We start from the raw sequence: 25,932 nt of genomic DNA on the forward strand, positions 1-25,932 counted from the left end.
TTTGCCAGCTTCTTGTGGATTTTGATTATATCTAGGAAATCAAGATTCTTTTTTTTAACATTTTATTTATTTATTTATTTGAGAGAGAGAGCAAGACTACAAGCAGAGGGAGTGGCAGGTAGAGGAAGGGGAGAAGCAGGCTCCCCACTGAGCAGAGAGCCTGACATGGGGCTCCATGCCAAGACCTTGGAACCATGACTTGAGCCAAAGTCAGATGCTTAACTGACTGAGCCACCCAGGCACCCCAGAAATCAAGATTCTTAATTTCAGCTTAAGTTTTGTACATGGAGTCTCCAAAAGTCACTGGAACTGAAAATGGTTTAAACTATTGGTTCTTAAGCAAGGAAAATCAATTTTTATACAACTATAGCTGTAGCAGCTCTGCTACCTGTTACTCCAGGTGTTCTTTAATTTCCATCCTAAATGAGTCTCCAGTCCTTACTCTTTCTCCCTAGGGCTCCTAAACCATACCAACACTTAGATCTATAGTGTTCCTTAATATCTGCTCTTATCCTCAGGTCGTATCATCAATAATTGTCTCTATGATTTGTTTCCCAAAATATCCAGGCTAGTAAGTCACTTTGCCCAATGTAGAGAGGCCACTAGGGACCCAGAAAGATCAGAACAAACCAGCATAAATCTGCCTCCAACTCAGACACTCCATCTTATTCTGGTTGTCAACAGATCTTCCTCATACCTCAAAGCAAATGGGTGCTCTGCTGGTCCCAGCCCTACTGTGACCAGATTCAACAACCATATACAGGTAATACTCTAGGAAAAGGGAGACATAGGAGAGAAAAAATCAGAAAATCCTGGGATGCACAGTCATGTTAGGAAAAAGATTTTCAAATCTTGTTAATCCACATACTACCATCACCAACACTTACAGAACTGTGGTTGGGTCTTCAATCTTGAGAATTCCCAGTAAATTCTGTAAAAAAATAAGTACATTTCTAATTTTTATGTTTAAACTGATGGTCTTTACTTATAATTAATGTTGATATACTTGTTCCTGGCAACTGTTCCAGGATCACTCAGATAAAACTTTACAATGTTGCTTAAAACTCTAATGTCCTAATATCCCCATCACTTGGAGAATTTTCATCTACATTATTCCTCATAGATCATTATTCAGTTTCTACCTGGAATCTCCCACTGGTAGTGAGCTTTTGGTTTCACAGGGTAGTCCTTTCCCCTATTGAACTAAAATGTACTTTTAAAAAAATTTTAGTGTCCTTTATTAGGCCAGATGTCTATTTCTGGTGACACTAAGTATTTTTTTGCTCTCTAGTATCTAATGAATCTAAAAATATTTGAGGATAAAACTACAAGGGCCATCAAATATTCCTCTTTATAGTGTCAATTCAAGACTGTTCATCATCTTAGAGTTCTTTCCAAGAAAAAAACAAAAAGAACATCACTTTTTGAGTATCACACATAAAATTTATACTTCATAGAAAAAGAAAAAGATTTACTATTATAGGACACCAAAGCATGTTGCATATTTTATACAATGTTGGAATTTAATAATGGATTCTATCCTCACTGCAAGCTTTGAAAGGTAAACCTCATCCCATTTTTGAGATGAGGAAATGAGACTTCAAGTCTTTTTTTTTATTTTTTTAAAATTTTTTATTATTTATGATAGTCACAGAGAGAGAGAGAGAGAGAGAGGCAGAGACACAGGCAGAGGGAGAAGCAGGCTCCATGCATCGGGAGCCCGATGTGGGATTCGATTCCGGGTCTCCAGGATCGCGCCCTGGGCCAAAGGCAGGCACCAAACTGCTGCGCCACCCAGGGATCCCGAGACTTCAAGTCTTAAGCAGCTTGGTCAAGTCACTTAAGTGGCAGGACTGAGATTGTATCCCCAACATGTGTTATCTCAATGAGTTGACTGTTTTCACTGTATCATGTAATCTTCCGGGATCTGCCTATCATTGGGCTATGGTGTGTTTTTTGCCAAATGCAGTTGATGTATTAAATACTTAGATCTAAATAACTCAATTTATGATGTATAAATGATACAGTAGTATTTTGGCAGATATGCCACTCTATTTTGGGCTCCTAAATATTTAGAATAAGTTAATTAGAAAAAAAATGCAAATAATCCAAATCCATTGACAACTAAAAACATAAAAGGAGGGATGCCTTAATGGCTCAACGGTTGAGTGCCTGCCTTCGGCCCAGGGCGTGATCCTGGAGTCCTGGGAAGGAGTCCTGCATCAGGCTCCCTTCATGGAGCCTGCTTCTCTTTCTGCCTATGTCTCTGCCTCTCTCTCTCTCTCTCTCTCTCTCTCTGTGTGTGTGTGTGTCTCTCATGAATAAATAAATAAAATCTTAAAAAAAAAACAGAAAAGGACACAGAGTTAATATTACTGCAATTCTCCTTTTAGAGCAACTTTGTATGAGTTTTTAATCTCTTTATTTTAAGCTTTTATAGAAACTTTATTTCTTCTGTGATTATCTTTTATAAATATATAAGTGGAATGTTTCTAACAAAATATGGAGTCTAAACCTTAATAGTGGAATTTAATTTCAATCATAGTAATAAGAAAAAAGTCTTATTCCTTTGTTATTTTTGTATGTATTATACATTTGTTTGGCTTCTACTTCTAATGTATTAAGTATACTCTTTATAACTTTCGTCAAATTATTTATAAATTTTTAAATATGTATTTTATAGAGACTTTATTTATTCATGAATGAAAGACACAGAGATAAAGAGAGGCAGAGACACAGGCAGAGGGAGCAGCAGGCTCCAAGCAGGGAGCCTGATGTGGGACTCGATCCTGGGTCCCCAGGATCACACAGTGGGCCAAAGGCAGTGCTGAAGCACTGAACCACCCGGGCTCCCCAATTTTTAAATATGTATTTTGATTCAAAATAGTTGTAGGTTAAAATATTTAGCAAATGCGATAGTCTTAATTTATATAGAAATATGTATTACCATTAATCTTAACTATCTATATTCCCTACATAAATACATATATATACAGAAGATTAATAATTTACCTTTACTTTTGTCCACTCCCCAACCATGCTTTATTGAGTAATCTGGAATCTTAATACTAAATTATTATCAACTGAGGCATTTTGGATTCCACATTTATCATCCAAAATATCAGTTATTTTTCCAGAATAACATAATGCTTTCCAGGTATTAAATCAGCAGAATTTCTAGGTTCTCTGTCAATATCAACAGAGTCCAGAAAAGAATCCTAAGCACCAAGGCCAGTCTCAAGAACTAAAAAGTAGGATGAAGAAATTCAACTTCCTCAATTTTGAATGAAAACCATGCTTTATAGCTTGTTCTTACCCCCACCTTTTGCCTATAATGTTGAAAATGTTTGGTCTCTTGTCAAATCTTGTATCTTGGAAAAAATCCCACAGGACTGCACACATTGATTATTAAATTGGATCAGAGCCACAGGAGAATCTCAAGTATGCAGTTGATATGTTTTTATTGAGCATTTATCCCTAAGACTGCTTCGGCAGAGAGAGTAGCTCCCTCCGCACTCTAAGTAGCTGAAGCATTCATTTGATCATTAGTTTGTATCATATAATTATGATTATCACCATACGCTACTAGAACACCCAGCATTTTAGGTGCAAATGATTCAGTGACTTCAAAGTGTCCCTGTTTCTTTCTCCCTAGGAATCAGACTTTGAAGAGCTCAGGTTAGGGATGACCTCTTGCAACAACTCCATTCCTCAACCTTTGATATTTGTTCTGGCTGGAATTCCTGGCCTGGAATCTTCCCATGGCTTGTTCTCTGTGCCTTTTTTCTTGGTCTTTGTTGTTACAATTTTTGGGAATACCACCATCTTATGCATCATCCGAGTAGAGAAGAGTCTTCATGAGCCCATGTTTCTCCTCCTGGCTATGCTATCTGTTGTTGACCTGTCCCTGGTCAGTGTCACTGTGCCCCGCATGCTGGAAATCTTCTGGATGAATGCCAAAGAAATCAGCTTCAATGCCTGCCTCACACAGATGTTTTTCATCCCTTCCTTTTACGTCATGGAGTCTGGGATCCTCCTAGCCATGGCTTTTGACAGATTTGTGGCTATCTGGTTTCCTCTGAGATATACAACCATCCTTGCTAACAAGGTACTTGTGAAGATGGCACTGACTGTCCTGGCAAGGGCAGTGGCAGTGCTGACTCCAGCACCCATACTGGCAGGAAGACTGGAAAGTTTCCAAACCCACATCATCGCTTACTCCTACTGTGCCTATATGGCTGTGGTGAAGATAGCCTGTGGAGACATCTCCAACCACATTTTCTATGGCCTCATGGTTCTTGTAGCATCCGTGGGACTTGATCTATTTTTTATCATTCTGTCATATGGGCTGATCCTTCATGCTGTCTTTCAGATACCCTCTTGGGAGGCACGGGGCAAAGCTCTCAATACATGTGGCTCCCACCTTTGTGTCATAGCTCTCTTTTATTCTCCTGTTGTCTTCTCTGTCCTGGCCCAGATTTTAGGCTACCATATGGCTCCTCATCTACAAATTATCATTGACAGTCTCTACTTCCTAGTGCCTCCCATGGTCAATCCCTTGATTTATGGGGCCCGAACTAAGCAAATGCGGGAGCGGATGCTGCGGATCTTCCACTGTCATAGAAACTGAGAGTGAATCCGAGGTGGACAGGAAACCTGTGATACAGAACTGGAAATCTTGTTAGGTTGGAGGAAGAGATAATGTCAGGCAGATCAGGGGCTTCATGGAAATAGGAATAGCCAAGACAAGAGAAGGACTCAGTCAGTGTGGGAATGTAACTGGGGCATGTTCTCTCCATCAGAATGTGGTTACCATTGTAAAACCTACATGAGCAGAACCTTCCCCAAATGTTTATGCAAGTAATAAAATAGGAGAATATTTTATCATTAATTTTATTATTTAATCCCTTCAAATAAATTGTAAGCACATTTTTTCAAATGATATAAAGTGAAATCAGTCATAGTCTCAAGACCTATCAGCAAAAATAATTATCCACATTTTTTATTGATTTCATCATTTTCCTTCCACAGTTATGTTTTAGATATTTCACCAACATAGAATTATATAATGGAAAATAATCCTAATGAGAATAAACGTGTAAATATCTATGATCATGTCTATGAGTAATGAGCTCATTTTTGGTCTGATGGGTTTAATAGAGAAGAGTCATCTTTAGGGAGTTAGTATGGATATGGTTACAGACTATGGAACTGATATACAGTGGATTAGGCTTGATAGGTAAGCATTTTACAAAGGGAAAAAAAAAGACCTAGTAAAGTTATTTTCTTCACTGGCTTTGCTTTTCCTTTCTGCCTATCTGACCTCATATGACCTCATATGTGAAACATATTTACAAATGTACAAATCTGTATCTTAAACTCTGAATCATCTCTGTATTCCAGAATGTTTTAATTATTTTATTCATTTCTGTATTCCAGAATAATAGCCTTAGGAACCAGTCTACATATACACCTTAAACTCAAACCTTCCCAAACTAAACCCTTAGTCTCCTTGCCAGCTTGATTACCCTCTGCATTCCCTATTTTTGTTCTTTTGACTTGAGTTAAGTTAAAAATCTTGAAATTACTTATTTTTATTTTCCTTCATCCATCCTATGACCAAAACTTTCCTGCACGTTTCCACTCCCTTCTTTTCTATCTCATACTTTTATCACTGTCAGTCTCTATACTGCAGATTCTAACTTTTCCATGCCCAGTATATCTCATATTCAAAGTTGTCATTAACACTGCAACATTATTGTCTTTCCCAAGCAAATATATCATTTTGTCCACCTAAATCTTCACACCCTATTCCTCAAGATAGTCTTCACTCTACAGCATGGCACAAAAGCTATTGCATGACTTGACTCCAGTCTGCCTGGCCAGGTGCTTTATGATCACTAAATCATAGAATAGGCAGCAATCCAATTAAACCTAGCTGCTTTACTTGCCAAAAAACCCTCCACATTCCTTGTTATGTTAGCTGATTCTTCCTGCTATTTGGGAGCCATTTTCCTTTGATCTTTCTTACTCAAAATTCTTCCCACCTCAAGAGACCGTTTCTTCAATTTGTTTTCCTTAATACCTGTCTTCAAATGATATAAACCAGTCATTTTCCATATTGCCAGGCACTTTAGGTTTCTTTGACATTCATTTGTCTGTGATCTGTCCTGTACTTCATTTTTTAAAAGATTTTATTTATTTATTCATGAGAGACACACACAGAGAGAGGCAGAGACACAGGCAGAGGGAGAAGCAGGCTCCATGCAGGAAGCCCGATGCAAGACTCGATCCTGGGACCCCAGGATCACACCCTGAGCTGAAGGCAGGCACTTAACCACTGAGCCACCAGTCATCCCTTCCCTGTGCTTCAGATGCCAGTCTGCACATCTTGCCATTACTCTTACACCAACATTCCTTTAAGGACATGCTGAGAAATTGAATTTTGCATTGCCCATCAGCAGGTTGTAATTCTCCTTGTCTTAGTTTTTCACAAATGGTATTAAAACATCAACTCATAAACCAATGGTTGACTATACATGTAAATCAGACCCATCTTTCTATCTCTAATGTTCATAATCTAAATTATCCCTAGGTCTACCCAGAACAAACATCACATACATAATATTTATTTCGCACAAACATATACAAATATATACATGCTTTTTCTTTCATATACATGCTTCCAATCATCTTACTTGCCAGTAAACATCTCTTTCTGTCTGTCTCTCTCTGTAATGTGCTATCATATTCATATTTACATAATTCATGTATTGTACCTGAAATACACAAGCATTCACAAGAACATGTATGTGCATGTATACATGATGTACATTTCATTACCTCAATAAATATGTAAAATCACTATTACTCTCACACTATTACTCACCTCACAATTGCCTGCACCAGTTTTCAAAGACCTAAGTTTGCTCAAGCAAATTAATGACTCCTCTCAGAATGACTACCTCTCACTACCACATGCTCTTTATCAACTTTTGGGACTCATCTTATGCAGTACTTTCTCTGTGAGCTTTCCCTCACCTCTCTACTCTTTTTCTCCACTGTATATTGGGCTCATTTTCAGTGGCTGTCAATGTTACTCAATCCTTTCTCAATCATAACACATATCACTGAATATGATAATTGCCTCTTTAGTAATCTTTTTCTATACTGAAATGAATGTTTTTCTCTAAACTTGTTTCCATAGTATCTAGAATTTCCATGTTAGTTTAATAAATATCTATCGAATAAATTAAGTCTTATTTCAAAAGCTGTCTTTGATGAAGCAACAATATCATAAAAGAATGCATAGATGTATACATTCAGCCCATGACTAAAAATTAAATAAAGGAAGGGACGTTGAAAGGAGGAAAAGAAAGAAGTAGAGAAAAGGGGCAGGAAGTGGATAATGAATAAGAATGGAAGGGTAGGAGAAAAGGAGGGAGGAAGGAAAAAAGCATTCCGTTTGCCTGGCCAGGATTCTTCTTCATTGAGGATCCTTCATAGTCAAATCTCTTTGACTCTAGTTCTGAAGATTATTTAGGACATGTTCTTTCACCTCAGTGGATGGACATCCAATATGGCTTCACTGACAAGGCTGGTACCACCATGCTCTTCCTCCTGGGCTCTCCATAAAATTAGCCTGCTATTTTTACCTGGTGTTTCAGGGCTTCTGGAGGTAAAAAGCAGAAGTTGCAAGGCCAGGTATGTTCTATACCCAAGCCTTACACAACATCATTTTTGTAGTATTTTATTGCTTGAAACAGTCAAAGGATTTGACCAAGTCAAGGGGTTGGAAAGTAGACTTACTCCTCATGAATATATTGCAGAGGAACAGGGAGTTTAGAAAATACTATTATAGCCATCTTTGACAGGTCCAATATGGTACAGTTTCCTCTCTAGTTACAATAGTTCACATTCCTTTCATTTGCAACATATACTTAACATCTCCTCCAAACTTCTAGGTCTCATCTTATTTTGATATCTATCCAGAATTTCATCATGTAAATCATATCCAGTTATAGGGGAGGCTTCATAGACCTGGTTCCTTAGATATAGTTGAGTATGGTTCCTCCTTCTCTGAACACCTATTAACTAAAGAGATAAGTCTTCTGCCTCCTACACTGCCAGTGTATAATGTTAATACAGTAATAGGATAACTGCAAAACCATTCCCATTCCAAAAGAGGAAGAAATATGGAGCATGGTAGTTGCTGGTCCATGGCACACTGAAATCTTTTTCTGTTTTATTTTTTTTTGTAGATTATTTATTTATTTATTCATGAGAGACAAAGGGACAGAGAGAGGCAGAGACACAGGCAGACGGAGAAGCAGTCTCCATGCAGGGACCCCGACATGGGACTTGATCCCAGGTCTACAGGATCACACCCTGGGTTGAAGGCAGCACCAAACTGCTGAGCCATCTGGCCTGCCAGACATACTGAAATCTAAGTACATGTTCCCAGCTTCTTGATTAAGGCATTTTCCTGCTCCATGTGGATAATTCCATTTCTTTGTGGTTCTTGGATTTACTTTCAGAAACCTAAGGTCTGTACTCTGCATAATCATTCATTTTCTAAAAGAAGTGGGCCAAGTTTTCATTTATCTTTCTAAGCATATAGGTTGGGAACTCCAATGGTACTTTTCATTTTGAGCTGTCTTTGTTCTTTTCAGTCTGAACCAGGCAGTTCTTCTGACTAATAAAGGATTTTAAAACTGCACACTGTTATTGAGAAGCTAGCTCTTACTTTAGGAGTATATAATGTATAGAGAAAACATGAATGAGAAAAAATTTTGTGTTCAAGATCATAAATATCCAAAGCTTTTATGGTTTTTATAAGTACTATTTGAAAGTTAGACCCTTATTTAACTCCTTTTTCTCTATACATATTTTACTACAGGTGGCACTTTCAACATTAGCTGGAAGTTCCTTCATGAAACCCATCAATTCATTATGTATTTTTTTTTATTTTCTACCTTAACAAAAGTGACAGTTTTGTCAGTTGTTCCACCATCACAAAGCACAAAACCCTCTCTTCTCTGGTACACAGTAACAATTCTGTCATTCTATTTAAAGCCGTTATTAGAGACGCCTGGGTGGCTCAGTGGTTGAGCATCTGCCTTTGGCTCAGGGCATGATCTCAGGGTCCTGGGATCGAATTCTACACTGTGCTCTCCACAGGGAGCCTGCGCTCCCTCTGCCTATGCCTCTTCCTCTCTCTCTGTATCTCTCATGAATAATAAACAAAATCTGAGAATAAATAAATACATAATAAATAAATAAAGCCTTCATTAATAGTCTTACGAGTACCTTCAAGCTTCTGTCCATGCACTCAAAGCCAGTGCTTCACATTTTGGGCTTTTATTACTGCAGAATCCAACTTTTAATGTCATTTTTTTCTTATATTTTAGCTAGTGTTTTATAATATAATACTCTAACACTCAGTGGCTTTAAATAATATTTTATGATTTTTTCCTCAGATTTCTGTTGATTGCCTGGACTCAGCTGTGTAGTTTTCACTTGGTGTCCCTCAAGCAATTGCAGATAGGAATCTAGAACTAGATATTCAAGCCTTCTGCTTCGCTCAGATGTTATGCACCTCAGTCTACCTCCACACTGACTCCTATTCCATCAGATTAGAACTCAGGGGGTTCTTACACAGCATAAAAATAGGAAAAGTTGTGATATCAGTTAAGGACTCTGCCAAGACCTGACACAGTTTGACTTCTATTGTATTCATGGCTGTTGAAGGGTCTCAAACATATTCAAAGGTTTTGGGAAGAGTCCATTCTTGACTGACGAATGGCAAAATCATATAATAGGAAAATGTGTGAAATAGAAGATACAGTTATTAGCCATTCTTGGAAAATAGAATTTGCTATACTCAACTTTCTTTCATTTCCATCATAAATGTTTCTTCAGTTTCTACTTCCTCTCAAAAGTTCTATATTATGTTCCCAAACATTTCTATAATTTCTCATTCATAACTATTTTCCAGTGCTTCCCATGTTAACTTCCATACACCTAGTTAGTCTACCCTCAATTTTGTGAATTAGTTTTATTCTCTAGATATTCCATGGTAACCAAAACACCTTGGCGTATGTACACAGAAATTTATAGGGATTCATGTAAGCCAGCACACAGCAACACACATCTCTTTCTGAGACAGCATGCCTTACTCTGCACCACACAGTCTTCTTCCCATAACTCAAGAGGTTAGCTTCTCTCCCTGCTCCACTGTGAAAAGATATACAATCAACTTTAGGTTCTATTCCAGAAAAAAAAGTTGGATTGAATACAGATACGGATTGTAAAGTCATATAGAAGAAAGAAGTACTCAGATATTCTCACTAATTAAATATCCCAACAACCATTCATTCCCAGTGCAAATAATCATCATTCCTTGTAGCTCTGACTCAACTCAACCAGTGGCTCTTAGAGCTGCTGTGATTTTCTTCCAATTCCATCTACCACATGAAGAATGTCCATTCTTATAGAGGATTATTCACTTGCAATTTGAAAATCTCCATTGATAGATTTTTTCCCTCACACAATGGCACTATGTGGCACAATTTACATAATTCACATAATTCACACTCTGGTTGTGTGTTTCCATAGTGTTTGTAGCAATGGAGACCTAAAATTTACCTTCTTTTTATCATCCACTCCTGAAATAGATAAATTCTGGTGGCCACAAAAGAATTATAAACTTTGTCCAGCATATTCTTTTTATAATTGAAGAGACAGTTGCCAGAGCCTTCAAATTCTGCTTTCATAATGTTAAGAATTCTAAGTTGTTTAGTAACATTAATCACTTTCAATTCCAGTTTGTTTAGTTTGTTTAGCTTGCAGGTGACACAAAGTTTTCCACCTCAAAGGGAAGAAACAACATTTGTACTTTTTAGTACCATTTAGGGACAAGACTAAGTTATGCCATTTAGTTGTCCTATCATGATTGCAAGATTTGTATTATTTTTTTCATCAGATGAGGAAATTAAAGCATAAAGCTTAAAACAACATGTCCAAGGTCACATCTAATAAGCTCTGAATGTATCTCAGACATGCAATATTTCAAAGCCTTTTATCTGTGGGCTATCCCTACAACCTTCTTACCTGCATTATCATTTAGCTATGATTTCCCTTGTACAAAGTACAACTAGCGTGTAAAGCACCTTTATCTGACTAATGTCATCAACCTAGAATAATATTGTATTAATCTTCAAACATCTGGGACAAATAAAATTTGATTCTCAAGCAGTTTGAAATCAACTAGAGAGAAAAAAGACATGTTTTTACCAAAATAGGTATAATATGATGCAACTTTTGTTATTTTTAAATGAAAACATGGGGAGGAGGGTGCCTGAGTGGCTCAGTCAGTTAAGTGTCTGGCTCTTGATTCCACCTCAAGTCATGATTTCAGGTGGGATTGAGCCACGTGTTGGGCTCTGCACTTAGTGGGGAGTATGCATGGGATTCTCTATCTGCTTCTCCCTCTGTGCCTCCCTCTCATTCTTTCTGTTTCTCTCTAAAATAAATAAATAAATCTAAAAAACAATAAGAGAATAAAAATGAAAACATGGACTATCGGTGGGAATGTAAATTGATATAGCCACCATAGAAAACAGTATGGAGATTCCTCAAAAAATTAAAGAGAACTACCATATAATCCAGTAATCATACTTCAGGATATATAACCAAAGGCAATGAAAACAGAATATCAAAGAGATATCTCTACTCCTATGTACCTCTTTGAATCTATATTTTTATATCCATTGGGTAAAAACCTAGTAGTACAATTGCTGGATCATAAGGTCTATTTTTAACTTCTTGAGGAACCTCCAATCTGTTTTCCAGAGTAGTTACACCAGTTTACATTCTAACCAACAGTGCAAGAGGGTTCCCCTCTCTCTGGATCCTTGCCAACATCTGTTGTTCCTTATGTTGTTAATTGTAGCCATTCTGACAGGTGTGAGGTGGTTTTGATTTGTATTTCCCTAATGATGAGTGATATTGAGCATCTTTTCACATGTCTCTTAGCCATTTGTATGTTTTCTTTGAAAAAGTTTCCATTCATGTCTTCTGCCCATTTCTTAACTGAGTTATTTGTTTTTTGGGTGTTGAGTTTGGCAAGTTCTTTATAGATTTTGGATACTAACCCTCTCTCAGATATGTTCTTTGCAAATGTCTTCTTCTATTTCATGGGTTGCCTTTTAGTTTTGTTGATTGTTTCCTTAGAATGTTTTTAAATAATAAAAAATAAACAAATTTGCATTAAGTATTCTTTAAAAATAGTATTCTTATTTTAATTAAGAACAAGAAGCTATATAGCAAGACTAGAAAAGGAATATAAATTTTTTTAAGATTTTATTTATTCATGAGAAACAGAGAGGCAAAGACAAGCAGAGGGAGAAACAGGCTCCATGGGGAGCCTGATGTGGGAATCGATCCCAGGACCCTGGGATCACTACCTGAGCAAAGGCAGACACTCGACCACTGAGCCACTCAGGTGCCTCCAGATTTTAATATAGCAAGATTTTCTTTAAAACATTAAAATTTTTCAATGAAAGCAACAAAAAATACACAGTGTTTCCCTATTCCCTCTAATTTGTTTTTAAGATTTTATTTATTTATTCATGGGAGACACAGAGAAAGAGGCAGAGACACAAGCAGAGAGAGAAGCAGGCTCCATGTAGGGAGCCCGATGTGGGACTCGATCTCAAGTGTCCAGGATCACACCCTGGGCCGAAGGCGGGCACCAAACTGCTGAGCCACATGGGCTGCCCTCCCTCTAATTTTTCTTATTTCACACAGCTATTGTAGAAATTACTCTATTATATTTTATTTTATTATTTTTTAAAGATTTTATTTATTCAGGAGAGACACAGAGACACAGGTAGAGGGAGAAGCAGACTCCATGCAGGAACCCAACGCAGGACTCGATCCTGGGTCTCCAGGATCATGCCCTGGGCCAGAGGCAGGCGCCAAACCTCTGAGCCACCCAGGCGTCCCTATTGTATTTTATATTGCATTTTTAATGCCTGCCTCATTAGTATTGTTAACAATTTTAATAATGATAATAACTATCTTTTAAGCACCTTATCATTATGTGCTATACTTAAAACACATCTTAAATTGCTATGTTCATACAATAGTCCTTTTAGGCAATTGTTATTGTCCCAATTATAAAGATGAGGAAAATGATGCTCAATTTAAATATTTTAGTTTTCTTTTTGTAACACACAGTTAATAGTTGAGTCAGAAGTTAAGCCTAGATCTGTCCTATCACAATATTCATGTTTTTAATCTTTTTATCATACTATTTTCCTTAAGAGAATTTCTTGAGGGCAGAGACTGCATGAACATTATTTTAGTCTTTCAGAGCCTTTCATACTACGTGCACAATATAGATACTGAGTTAAAACAAAGTGAATGAACCAATAATTGGAGAAATGATAAATAGCTCTTATACCCGTTTTGGGTCTTGATCAGAGATGGGGAGGAAGATTGAAAGTTTTCTTCAGTCTTATATTGCATACTTTTGTTTGAAGACAGCTACTTTACCTTATTTGGCAATCTTACTCTTTTGGTCTATCTTTTGTATATTTTTTCTTTTAAAAGGCTGTAGATGGAATTCTAGTCCCATAAAAGTATACAAGAATCACAAAATTACTATAGGATAAGAACTTAATCCAATATGTATCAGTATTTATGGTGGAGACAAGCATTATAAAAAATAAAAATAAAAATCATCCAGTGAGCACTATGTTGTCTGCCTAGGAAACTAAGGATGCCCCCTCCCTCCTAGTAGAAAAGGCTATATTAACCAAACTCAATTTCTCACTGAATCAAATAAAGGGGAAAGTCTCCATGTATTGGAAAGCTGGTGTTTCCAGTTGCTCTTCTAAACAGTTGATACTTCAATTAGAATCCTTGTCATGAATATGAGACTGCCTGGTACTTGATGCCAATGTATTAATTCTCCCACAAGTCTATTTCATGGGGATTCTTTCTCTGGACTATAGTCCATGCAGCATCCAGCAGTGTTCCATTCCCTGCCTACCTCTCTGAGATCATGAGGGGACTTAGAACTTAGAATGTCTTCTGTGCTTTATTTATTTTTCTGCATGCTTATCCAAGAAAACTTTTTTTTTTTTTGCTACATTTAAAAAGACTACACACATACTCTAACCTGTCCCGTAAATCGCCTATAAATAGTCTCTGTTCATCCAGTTGATTCCCATGACTCTTTGTCTGAGACCTGGGAGCATGCTCTGTCCATGAGTGCTACATGTGAGAAATGTCAGAAGGTGATATTTCAGGAGTTACCATCTAATAAGAGATGGAGATTGCTAGATAAATACACTGTTTCTAGCCCTTCAATGGGACAGTTTTGAGGTGTGATCCTTACCTTTTTCTAAGCATCTCCAACAGGAAAGAGCTCTGTTAGTCCATAGCAGTAACTGTTTAGTCATGCACACATTATTGGCTTTCTTCCCTTCACTATGTTTCTTGCTCAGTCCCTTACAAAATTTTTTCTTGAATCAATTCCCAAATATACCACATACACTAAAATTATTGCTTTGGTTTGCTTTTGGGGGAACCCCTGATAGGACCTCTTATGTCATATTCACCTGTTTAAAGATTGAGATGACCATAGGGTAAACTTTAATCTTCTCTTCGTACTGTAAGTAATATTATAAGTCATTAGCTTGAACATCAAGAGGAGGGGGTTAAAACACTGTGGTAAATAGAGAAACAGACTGAGTTAAGATTATTGGTGTCCACGTGGTAATAATGATGGTCTATATGCTCTCAAGACAAAAAGACACTGAACAAAAAGGTATAATATGAAGAGGGAACTAAAGGAGATTTGGCTAAACATTTAAAAAAAATTTTATTGGAGTTCAATTTGCCAACATATAGCATAACACCCAGTGCTCATCCCACCAAGTGCCCCCCTCAGTGCCCATCACCCAGTCACCCCAATCCCCCACCCACTTCCCCTTCCGCTACCCCTTGTTCATTTCCCAGAGTTAGGTGTCTCTCATGTTTTGTCACCCTCATTCATTTTCTCTCCTTTCCCTTTATTCCCTTTCACTAATTTTTATATTCCCCAAATGAATGAGACCATAAAATATTTGTCCTTTTCTGATCAACTTATTTCACTCAGCATAATACCCTCCAGGTCCCTCCACGTAGAAGCAAATAGTGGGTATTTGTCATTTCTAATGGCTGAGTAATATTCCATTGTATATATATACCACATCTTCTCTCAGTGTCCATCGAAAGGTGAATAAATTTGGCTAAACTTAAAGCCTATGGATTTTCTATGCTAGCTTGTCAGACCTTTTGAAAGGTAAGGATAAAAATGGGATGCAAGAAGCTGTCCCTTATTAGAGAACTTGCTCAAATTGATGGGCTATGCCTCAAAACTTTCCAAAGTATCTCCTAATGACCTTTTTGGGGAAAAAAAAGTTCATAATGAGTTGCCACACTATACAGAAAATGAACTCCTTCCAAGGCCATCACTAGCAATGCTAGCTAATCAGTGGTAACTCTGAGAGTGGAATTATTTATTTACCAAATAAAAGGACTACATTTTTGCAAATAAATAAAACCATGTATCAGATATTGATATGTTGATATAGTATTCCCTACTTCAGAATGATTTGTATATTTTGATCACTGATGAAGGCACAGATGAGCCTGCTTTTTCCTGAATCCATTGCTTAAGGAGATTAGATTCACACACACACCTGCATATGCTTCTCCACATCTACGTGAGTTCTAATGGTAGTGTTTTAAAAACTTGAAATCTTGGTTAATAACATTTCATCATTTTAAGTAAAATGCATTATTCAAAACTCACATTTTCCATAACTTCTTATACAAGGTCTTCCCTGATATTTTTTCTAAAATCTAAAGTAGTTGCTTTTCACATGTGAAAATAAATCTTTTTCTATTTTCTTACCGTGGCTTAAATAACATTAAATTATATTTACTCAGTATTTTTATATCATCACTATATTGTGAGCTTTTTTTTGTGAGCTTCTTGACATCATGGAATATGTCTTTGTCACTGTTACACATCAAAGGATAAACTACCTCTTTGTATTACAGAAAGATATAAGAGATCTGTAAACAACAAGGAAGGATAAAAAAAAACAAGAAAGAATGATGAAAGGAAGTAAGACAATAAGAAAATATAAAAGAGAGAAATGGGAGAGATGATAGGAATTTATGAGATATGTTTATACTTTTCATTCAAGTTTTTCTCACATTTTGAGTTCTTTGGAGAATATAAATTCTTTAGAAGAGATCCTTATTAGGTAAAAGTTTCACCAGCATAGACATAGTACAAGGAGTTTGCATCTTAAATGGGTAAATACACATTTTTCCTGTGTCATAGAACTTTTGGATCACTACTCGATGTCAGACCTCAGAATACACATCTGAGCAACCCGCCTGCGGATCTCCTTGGTCTTCACACCATAGATAATGGGATTAAGGGCAGGTGGCACAAGCAGATAGATGGTAGACAAGAGAATATGAACATAGGGTGATACATGTCCAAAACGGTGGCTGAAGAAGGAAAAAAAGGCAAGGATATAAAACTCCAGGAAGACAGCAATATGGGCAGTACAAGTATTGAATGCTTTGAGTCTTGCCTCTTTCTGGGGAAGACGAAAAACAGCCTGAAAAATCAAAATGTAGGAGATGAAGACAAAGATCATATCAAAACCTAGAATTGCAAAGGCTACAAAGAGCCCATATGATTTGTTAATATGGACATCTTCTGCAGCCAGCTTGACCACAGCCATGTGTTCACAGTAGGAATGAACAATAACCACAGAATGGAAAAGTTGCAAGCGTTTAAGTAGAATGGGTAAAATTCCAACTAGCACCGTTGCCCGGATGGCCACCATCAATATCATTTGAACTAGAAAGAGAGGTGTAAGAATGGATGTGTGTCTCAAGGGATCACAGATGGCAACATAGCGGTCAAAGGCCATGGCCAACAAGATACCAGATTCCATGCCCTGCAAGGCATGGATGAAGAATAGCTGGGTGAGGCAAGCATCAAAAGCCATGGAGTAAGAGCCAAACCAGAAGATGGCCAACATCTTGGGAGCAATGGCTACACAGAGGCCTAGGTCAGTGGCTGCCAAAACTGCCAGGAAGATGTACATGGGTTGGTGAAGACGACGTTCTGTAGGGATGATGATTAACAAGAAGATGTTCCCCAGCAGAGCCACCAGGCACACTCCAAGGAAAGGAAATCCAATCCAAAACTGCACATGCTCTAGTCCAGGGATCCCAATCAGGGTCACTGTCTTTGGGTTCAAATATGACATGTTTATAGATCCCATCAGGTCAATAAATCCTTTCCTCACCACTGATTCTGATACCAATTCAGAGAAAAATTATAGATGAAAGGGAACAAGGAAATTTTCATCACTTCTTCTATAACATGAAAAACATGGATGAAAATGTGGCCACATGACTTTGAATCTTTGGTAATCAACTTAAGTCAGTATTAAATAGGATTCTTGAATATCTTTTCCCAGAGCCAATGTGAGTAAGTGTGCATGAGAAAATTGTAGAAATGGAATTTATGATTCTAAAAGCATTGATCTTGCTACATTCTGAAGTGTCCTCAGATGGTGCTACAGATGACAGCATCAACGTTTTTGTCTATATCCATCTCCAAATTCCAGGAACATTTCAGATTAGGTGAAATCCTTTGGGGCACTCGAAGTCATATAATCCATTCTCAATCCTGTAGCCCTGTCCATTTTGTTAAAGCTCAGAATCTCCAGAAAGTGGCAGCCCTTCCAGTCTTCTCATTTTCTCTGGTTTAGGGAGTAAAACACCTCCCTACAAATCTTAGAAAGTTATTCTCAGATGGGGGAGTGAAGGGATTTGTTCTCTCAGCAAATGTTGATTGAGTTGATTATGTACAGACCAATTATCCAGTTCTTGGAACTGAAGTGGAGGAGCTGTTCTTTTATCAGTAGAGGCAGCGTGCTCGCTTTGGCAGCACATATATATATATATATATCAGTAGAGGCAGAGCATATTTGACTTCCTGGGATAATTCTGGATAGTTAGCTTTCAAAGTAGATATGTAAGCAGGATGAGATAGATGGTGATGTAAGTACTCACAGATCTTAGAGGAGACAGAAAGTTGAGAAGACTGAAAGGAAGTCAATTGAATAAAGAAGTACCATAAATTAGAATAGGATGGTAACATACAAATACAGATGTATTGGAAAACCAGTATAGCTTAAATGTTTCGATGTTTTAATGTTTTAAATGTTTTGATGACATTAATGTGTTTCAGATGCAAAAAGTCAATGAGCCACTATACTGTCCATAATGGAGCTTGACCTAAACCTAGGTGCTTTCATTCATTATACTGGTGTCAGTTGACCAATAAAATAATTTTCTACTTTTGATTATAGTATCCCACCTCACTCTCACCCCAAACTTCTGAAATTTTATAATTTACCTGCTCTCTCTCTTTATAAATTTATTCAGTAAACTCTGAGATAACTTTACATACCTTTTTTTTTTTACATTTTTATTAACCATTCGAGTTGAAAGTCATCACAAAGTTTCATTTTGTTTTCCTTATGATTTTGTTATAGCCAAATTGTCAAATAGGGAATATCACTCTGACTAGGATTTTATGTATTTTTCTTTGAAGGGAAGCTTGAAGGATTACTGCTGTAAAATTATAGAAAAAAATAGGCTGGTTCATAGTCAGTAGGAATATGTATATGGATATAAGTAGGAAGTCCCTAATGCAGTAAAATCTAGAATACTAGTTGATTGAGAGTAGGAGATAGTTATATGATCTGTAGCTACATATATTAATGGACTATGACCAAGGGAATAAAGAGCTATATATTAAAATAATTAGAAATTTTATGAAAAGAAATTCCCTATAATGCCTAAATAAATAAGATTAGGTGAGCAAGTGGAATCCTAGAAATGATTGCTGATAAACATGAATATATCTTATTAAGGTGGCATGGGAAGATAAAGGCAGACTCTAAAGGAACTGTAAAAGATAATATATCCTAGATATATTTATAAGTGTCTGACAATGTAAGGATAAATGTATATATGCATTTGTATATCATATATATTTTATATAAATATATGATGTCCAAATATATAATATATATATAGTAAAAATAAAATTTGAGGCATATGGGTGGCTCAGTGGTTGAGTGTCTGCCTTTGGTTCAGGTCATGATCTCAGCGTCCTGGGATGGAATCCCACCTCAGGCTCCCCGCAGGGATCCTGCTTCTCCCTCTGCCTATGTCTCTGCCTCTCTCTCTGTGTGTCTCATGAATAAATAAATAAAATCTTTAATAAATAAAGTAAAATTTATATAGTACAATATATATTATATATAGTGCTTTATATATATTACTATATATAGGTAAATTTTTGTGTATAATGATGCTTTGGCATTTTATAAAACCCTTCTAGCCAGGGGATACCCACCCCTCTCAGGGTGGGCCAGTTAATTCTGAAAGATAACAAAGGGCCCAGTCAAGAGCGTGCCTCTGAGAGACAAACTAACCAGTCCTCACCTCTTTTCTCTGGCCCTTTTATACCTGAAAGCAACATTCCTATGCCTTATTCATCATGGGGCCGAATACCAGGAAACTAGACCTATACTTCTACCTGAAGATCCACCAGAATTTTTCAAAGTAGCCAATTCTAAACTGTTCATACCTCCCTGACTTCCTTTCCTATGGAAATCCCAATAAAGGCCACAGCGTAAGCACCTAAAGGCCCTGCCCCACCCTCCCCACCTTCTGCTCTCCTCTGCCTCCTGATCACCCTGGTGATTTTCTGTGTGGCCATGTAAGGTATCTGTGTCTCCTGTCTGTAGGACCTATTGATATGATTACCTCTGTTTTCTTAGCTCTCCTCTGCTTCTTTGTGTCACTGCTTCAGACTGATAATCTCACAAAAAGATTTTTTGAAAAACTATGTAAAATCATTGGATAGGAATTTAGAAATCTGACATATCATCTATTGCTGGCTCAAGGACTAACCTTACATGGAATCTCACCCCAGTTCCTTAAGTTTACTCGACTATAAATGGGAGTAATAATAGCAGTTAACTCATTGAATTATTGGGAGGACTGTGTTACTTTATATGTGAAAAACTCAACACCAAGTATGGAAGAAAGTAGTCACTCAGTGTTTGGTAGTTAGTGCCTTTCAGAACCTGTAGAGAACTTCTTTAAAGTCAGACACATCACTGTCTTCTTGAAAAAGACAAAACAAAATGTAAAACAAAAATAGAGAAATGAGAAAATTTCCTGAAGAAAGAATTGATTAAAAATTCATGAGATGTTGAATTTTCTGGAGTGGAATGACCTTCCCCAGTTGGATCCACAAGACTGGACATTTATGGAAGCAGATGAGATGACCACTGTTACAAAAGAAAAATAACTTTGCAATCACGTGCAGACTTTGGTGGAGCCATACATCTCACTGATTTAAATTGATTTGCCCACTTCACCTGAGAAATAATCACAGCCTGCTTTAAAGTCTTATTAGGTCATTGAAAAACACATGAGTAGGAAAGCCAGTCTCTAATAGCTTCTAAGACCAGAGACGTATATCTTATGCAAGATATGCATATGCGTATGTTTTTCTATAATAATCAGATCAGAAAATGTTCATTCCTGGTCACTGAGTAAAATAGGAGTGACAAAGGAAAGATACCTTATATGGAGGCAGGGTAAAGTATAAGAGAGAAGAGACAAAACTATAAGATTTTGATGCCCCAAATAAAGAGAAAACTATATTTCCGGGAATGGGATATGAGCTGTAATTACAGGGGCAACAAGCCCAAATAGCAAAACTAGTAAAGGCAATAAATAGGATGATCCTATCTTTGATCTTCTCTCCCACATCTTATACGTTCTCTGGCTCCAACTGCACTTACACACACACACACACACACACACACACACACACACACACAGAACTGTCTTCTTTTTGACAAACCAAGCAATGTTAGGACTACTTTGTAGACAGCATTTGAGTAGGAGCCTGAAAGCCTTATTTTTCTTGCCCTGCATCAAATTAACTGGGATGTCAGTTCATAATTTCACTCACATGTGATTAAAAAGATGCTATTATCCTTGCATCTCTTCCACCTCTAAATGACGATCTAGTCCATCCCTCATATTATTGATAAATATACTTGGGTCAGAAAAAATAATGTGACATGCCAAAGGGAAAGCATGTTACTGAGAGATGCAAGATGTAATTCACTATCCTTTCCTTATGTCTTAAAATTTGTTTCAATTAGAAACACAGAGCCATACCCAGGTCCCAATTCATGGAGGAGTAACTCACTCTGAGAAACAGATAGCTGATAGAATGTGAGATCAATGGATGGAACACTTTTTGTTTTTCCTGCCAGACTTTGGGTTTGGAACGGTGGTGCTAATAGCGAAGTGTCTTTTATCATATGTCTTTAGCTGTTGCTTTTCTCGGCCTTTGAATCTGAGGGATCCCAGGGCAATTTTCAGACCTGGCCCTGGAGAGCTCATCACATGTCTGAAACTCAGCTCTGTTTTGGAGAAGAAACGTATCCCTTGCCTGAGGCACAAAGGCAGAAAGCACTGTTGCTGCACACAAAGTTATTTTCAAGGAATGAAAACAGGAAATCTCAAATTACAGGTCACTTTCAGATCATAGTAAATCTGAGATCAGGAATGTGAGGGAAAAAAAAAAAAATCTAAGAAATGGGAGGCACTTGGGTGGCTCAGTTGATTGCCTTTGGCAGAGGTCCTGAACTTGGGGTCCTGGGGTCCAGCCCTACGTGGGGCTTTGCACTCAGTGGACAGTCTGCTTCCCTCTCAGCGCCTACTATTCTCTCAAATAAATAAGTAAAATCTTTTTTTAAAAAAAATCTAAGAAATGGAAAATTTGTAAATTGAAGACAGAGACAGCAATTTAGTTCACTTTCTGGCCTTATGGCCAGACTTGTGGCTTAAGGGAACAGAAAAGGTGTTTATCTTTATAAATACAATGTAACTACAGCTGAAAACTTAGTTTCCTCTTCTTTACTCTGTCAACCTTAGACATAAAATAGCCAGTTATCTCACTAGCAAAGTAAATTTATTCAGGAATAGCAAAGGACCTTTAATTCAGGACAAGCAAACTATGGTAAATCATTGACAAGTTTGAAGAGACAAAGGGAAGGTTAGCTATTATTAATTTTTTAGGAGAAAATTGGGGAGGGTTGTTTTGAACAAAAGTTGTTGGAGAAGAACAAGAGTTCGAGGTTGTGATGGTCTCTCATTGGCTGAGAATGGAGTGTGTTGTTGCCACGTCAGGGAGAGATCTTCCTTCTTTCTCTTAAAAGTGGGAAATAAAATTCCTATGTGAAGTATCCTCCCTTGTTAAGATTTGTCTTCCTTCCATGCAGCCTGCATGTTTGATAATGTGGTGTTTATTATACCTAAGGTCATGTAACACTATATTGTGTAAATGAAATTTGCCAAGAGAGTAGAATTTCAATGTCTTCAACAACAACAAGAAAGTGTATATCTGAGATGATAGATGTGTATTAATTTGATGGGCAAAATCCTTTCACAACATATACATATATCAAATCATCATGTTGTACATCACATTGTACTTACAATTTCATTTGCAAATTATAACTCAACCAATCTGGGAAAATGTAAAAAAAGAAAATTGTTCTAGAAGATGTTCGACTGGGTATGAGCCAACTCCCTAACTATAACCACCAGGTTGATGTCTCAGTTGTTGGGTATATGATCAGACTTCTGGGATTGTGTAAGTAATCTATGGCAGTATATCTCAGAAAAAAATATACTCAATATATAGTAGAAGTAAAATAGATGGGTAAAATATTTCCATATCTTTTATGTCCTTATTTTCCCCCTACCAGACCTGTGGTCAATCAGTTTTTCCACAAATTTGACTTTTAAGTTTATTGCATTTGTTTTCCTTCTTACTCACCTTTTAAATTCTGTTCTGCAACTATCATCTTAATTTTGTCCCCATGATATCTTCTTCTTCCTTAGTTTTCATTTTCTCTTTATGAATTACTTCATGGTCAGTTCCCCATCAACTGCATCTTCTTCTGTATCTTCAAGTAATTCTTCTCTATTTGTTCCTTCCTTAAACAGGCAAGTCTATCCAACTCTTATAGAAGAAAATAACCTCTTTGGAAACTAAAAGGTCTCCAGAGAATAAAAGTTTTCATTTCCCAATTGCTCTTGTTTTCATCACAGCATTATATTGTCTTCTTTCTAGTAAATATTCTACCTCACTTTGTTAAAGGCATCCATGTTTATTTTTTTTTTTTAATTTTTATTTATTTATGATAGTCACAGAGAGAGAGAGAGGCAGAGACACAGGCAGAGGGAGAAGCAGGCTCCATGCACCGGGAGCCTGATGTGGGATTCGATCCCGGGTCTCCAGGATCGCGCCCTGGGCCAAAGACAAGCGCCAAACCGCTGCGCCACCCAGGGATCCCGACATCCATGTTTATATTAGCAACCTGAGCAAGTACTTCCTTGTCTCCACAGAAGTTAACATGCTCATATTTTTTTTACGTGGATAACACCTAAATTTGAAATTATTTATTATGTTTATTTTATGCCCACATTGTCAAATGCTTCACTTTTTAATTCTCTCACCATTCCTTCATTTGTGGATTAATTTTCAAAATGTATGTTAGGTTCTCCTAGTGCTGAGGGTTAAAACTGTAGGAACAACTCTTCAGAATCTCTCTCTTTTTGAATCATATGTGGGTGTACACACATGTGTAAATAAGAATATACACAGGGATTAGAGCACATGTAAGTTGCAATAGTGTGTTCCAGTATAGGGTAAGTAAGGGCCTCATGGGTATTGGCTATGGTGTTGCAGTCAAGGAAAAGAAAATCCAAAGACACTGAAGTTGAACATACTAAGTGTAGGTAACTGGAAAGGAGTAAGCAAGAATAAGCTTATAAAAGACAATTTCTTTTTTTTTTTTCTTTAGATTTTATTTATTTACTCATGAGAGATACAGAAAGAAAGGCAGAGACACAGGCAGAGAGAGAAGCAGGCTCCATGCAGGGAGCCTAATGTAGGACTTGATCCCAGGCCCCCTGGATCACAACCTGAGTCAAAGGTAAATGCTCAACCACTGAGCCACCCAACTGTCCCTGAGAGATAATTTCTGAAAGATCATAGTGGTACAGAGAATATATACCCTTGTAGCAATTGTAACACTCAGGTTCGAGAGAGAGGGAGGGATGGAGGGACGGAGGGAAGGAGGGAGGGATAGAAATTTAGGTTGGTTTTCTAGTAGAGGAGTATTAATGTTCTGAACTGTATTTAAGTAAGATGTTTGGCTACTCCTTTGGTAATTAGCCTAAATGGAAAATGGTTGAGGCAGGGAACAATGTATAATCTGTATCAATTAACACAGACTAAATAATGTAATAATAGAAATTCCCTAAACCTCAGGAACTCATAATAACAAAAGTATATTCTTGCTTATGTGTCAGTTTTGCCACTTTAACCTGACGTTTCAGCTAAAAGTGGAGCCCCTTTGTGAACCTCTGCTATTGTTCTGTCACTGAGAAAAAGACACTATGAAAGTAAATAATGAATTTTAAATCATTAGTTCACAAGTGACAAGTCTATTTACATCTCTTTGACAAAAGAAAGTCACATGATGTGATTAATATGGAATAATAATGCTCACAATAGTCCTCACAGAGAGAGGACAAATATGGATGACATTATTTGGAAAGTTTAGTAAACGTTAGGAACTGATAATACAACGTTCTATATTGTGACTGCAAATGTCCAGAGAAAACGAATAGATTGTAGTAGGTAGTATATGAGGTGACAAGAAGAACTTGCTCTGGATATTTTAATAAAAGCCTAACACACTAAGAGATTTAACCAGAAGCAAAAATTCCTATCAATATGTGCAGAAAAAGAGGTTTAAAAGTTCTGTACACAACTTTCATTAAAAAAAAATAAATATCCAAATAAATAAATAAATAAATATCCAGTAATTAGCAAGGTAGGAGTATCATTCACATCAACCCACAAGTTTAATTTTCATAGTGGATAGCCAATTAGAAATATAGCTGGCCTATAGCCCTTGGCATCTCAGCTCTTAAAAATACTTTCATGTTTGACTTTAGGAGAGCTTAGTATTTATACTGGTCTGTGCTTTCTTACCCTACTTCTGTCAACACTATCAAAGTAAGATGAACTTCTGTTTGCTCATCTTGTCCTATGGTATTGTTTTCTTCTTTAGCAGATGTCAAAGAGAATATATAATTGTCAGCTCTATAGGTGAGGACTGTTGTGGGAACTAACACTGAAGATGAATGGCCGACTGGTCCTATATGCATATTGTGTTCCCAGTACATGTACCAACAACTTTATTTATTATTTGCCATGCAAGTTGTGCTGGTTAATGAATGATTACCTCTCAGCTCCAAGTTCACTTTTTGCCTTCTCTGTGAAAATATACCTTGGCCCTCTGAGTACTTTTACTCTCTGAGCTGGTTGCAATGCTGAACTTTGTCAATGGAGGGCACTGGTAAGGCACTGCAAGAGGAGAGGGTTTTGCTTCCGGTTCTTAGTGGCTGGTCAGTCCATAGACTCCGTGCATTTTGTATGCCATCTCTAGTCTACAGTGGGCTTCTGCAACTCTTGCAAATTTTCTAGGGCCCAAAGTTGTAGTAAATGAAGCAAGCAGCATCCAGTGGCTAGCGGTCCTTCAGAAACCCATGAACAGCTTTTTCTGGCATCTTGGAAGGTGGATTTCTGGCAAGTTCCACTGGAGCAGTATCACAGCCACTTTCCTGTCTTTCAGTAATCCAAGGCTGTTCCTTTTCTAA

At 37.2% G+C, this 25,932-nt stretch overlaps 2 protein-coding genes across 2 annotated transcripts; one reads left to right on the plus strand and one right to left on the minus strand.

Moving 5' to 3' along the window:
* Nucleotides 1-3,685: 3,685 nt before the first annotated feature.
* LOC121476074 (olfactory receptor 52K1-like) lies at nt 3,686-4,630 on the plus strand. The gene has a single exon (XM_041729822.1). It carries the CDS (start codon nt 3,686-3,688, stop codon nt 4,628-4,630), a length of 945 nt encoding a protein of 314 aa, XP_041585756.1.
* Nucleotides 4,631-16,421: 11,791 nt separating this feature from the next.
* On the minus strand, nt 16,422-17,369 carry LOC121475971 (olfactory receptor 52A1-like). Its single transcript, XM_041729671.1, has one exon. The coding sequence runs from the start codon at nt 17,367-17,369 to the stop codon at nt 16,422-16,424; it is 948 nt and encodes a 315-aa protein (XP_041585605.1).
* Between the last annotated feature and the right edge of the window lie 8,563 nt (nt 17,370-25,932).

This window comes from Vulpes lagopus, chromosome 15, assembly GCF_018345385.1.
Source record: "Vulpes lagopus strain Blue_001 chromosome 15, ASM1834538v1, whole genome shotgun sequence".
NCBI classification, from domain to species: Eukaryota; Metazoa; Chordata; class Mammalia; order Carnivora; family Canidae; genus Vulpes; species Vulpes lagopus.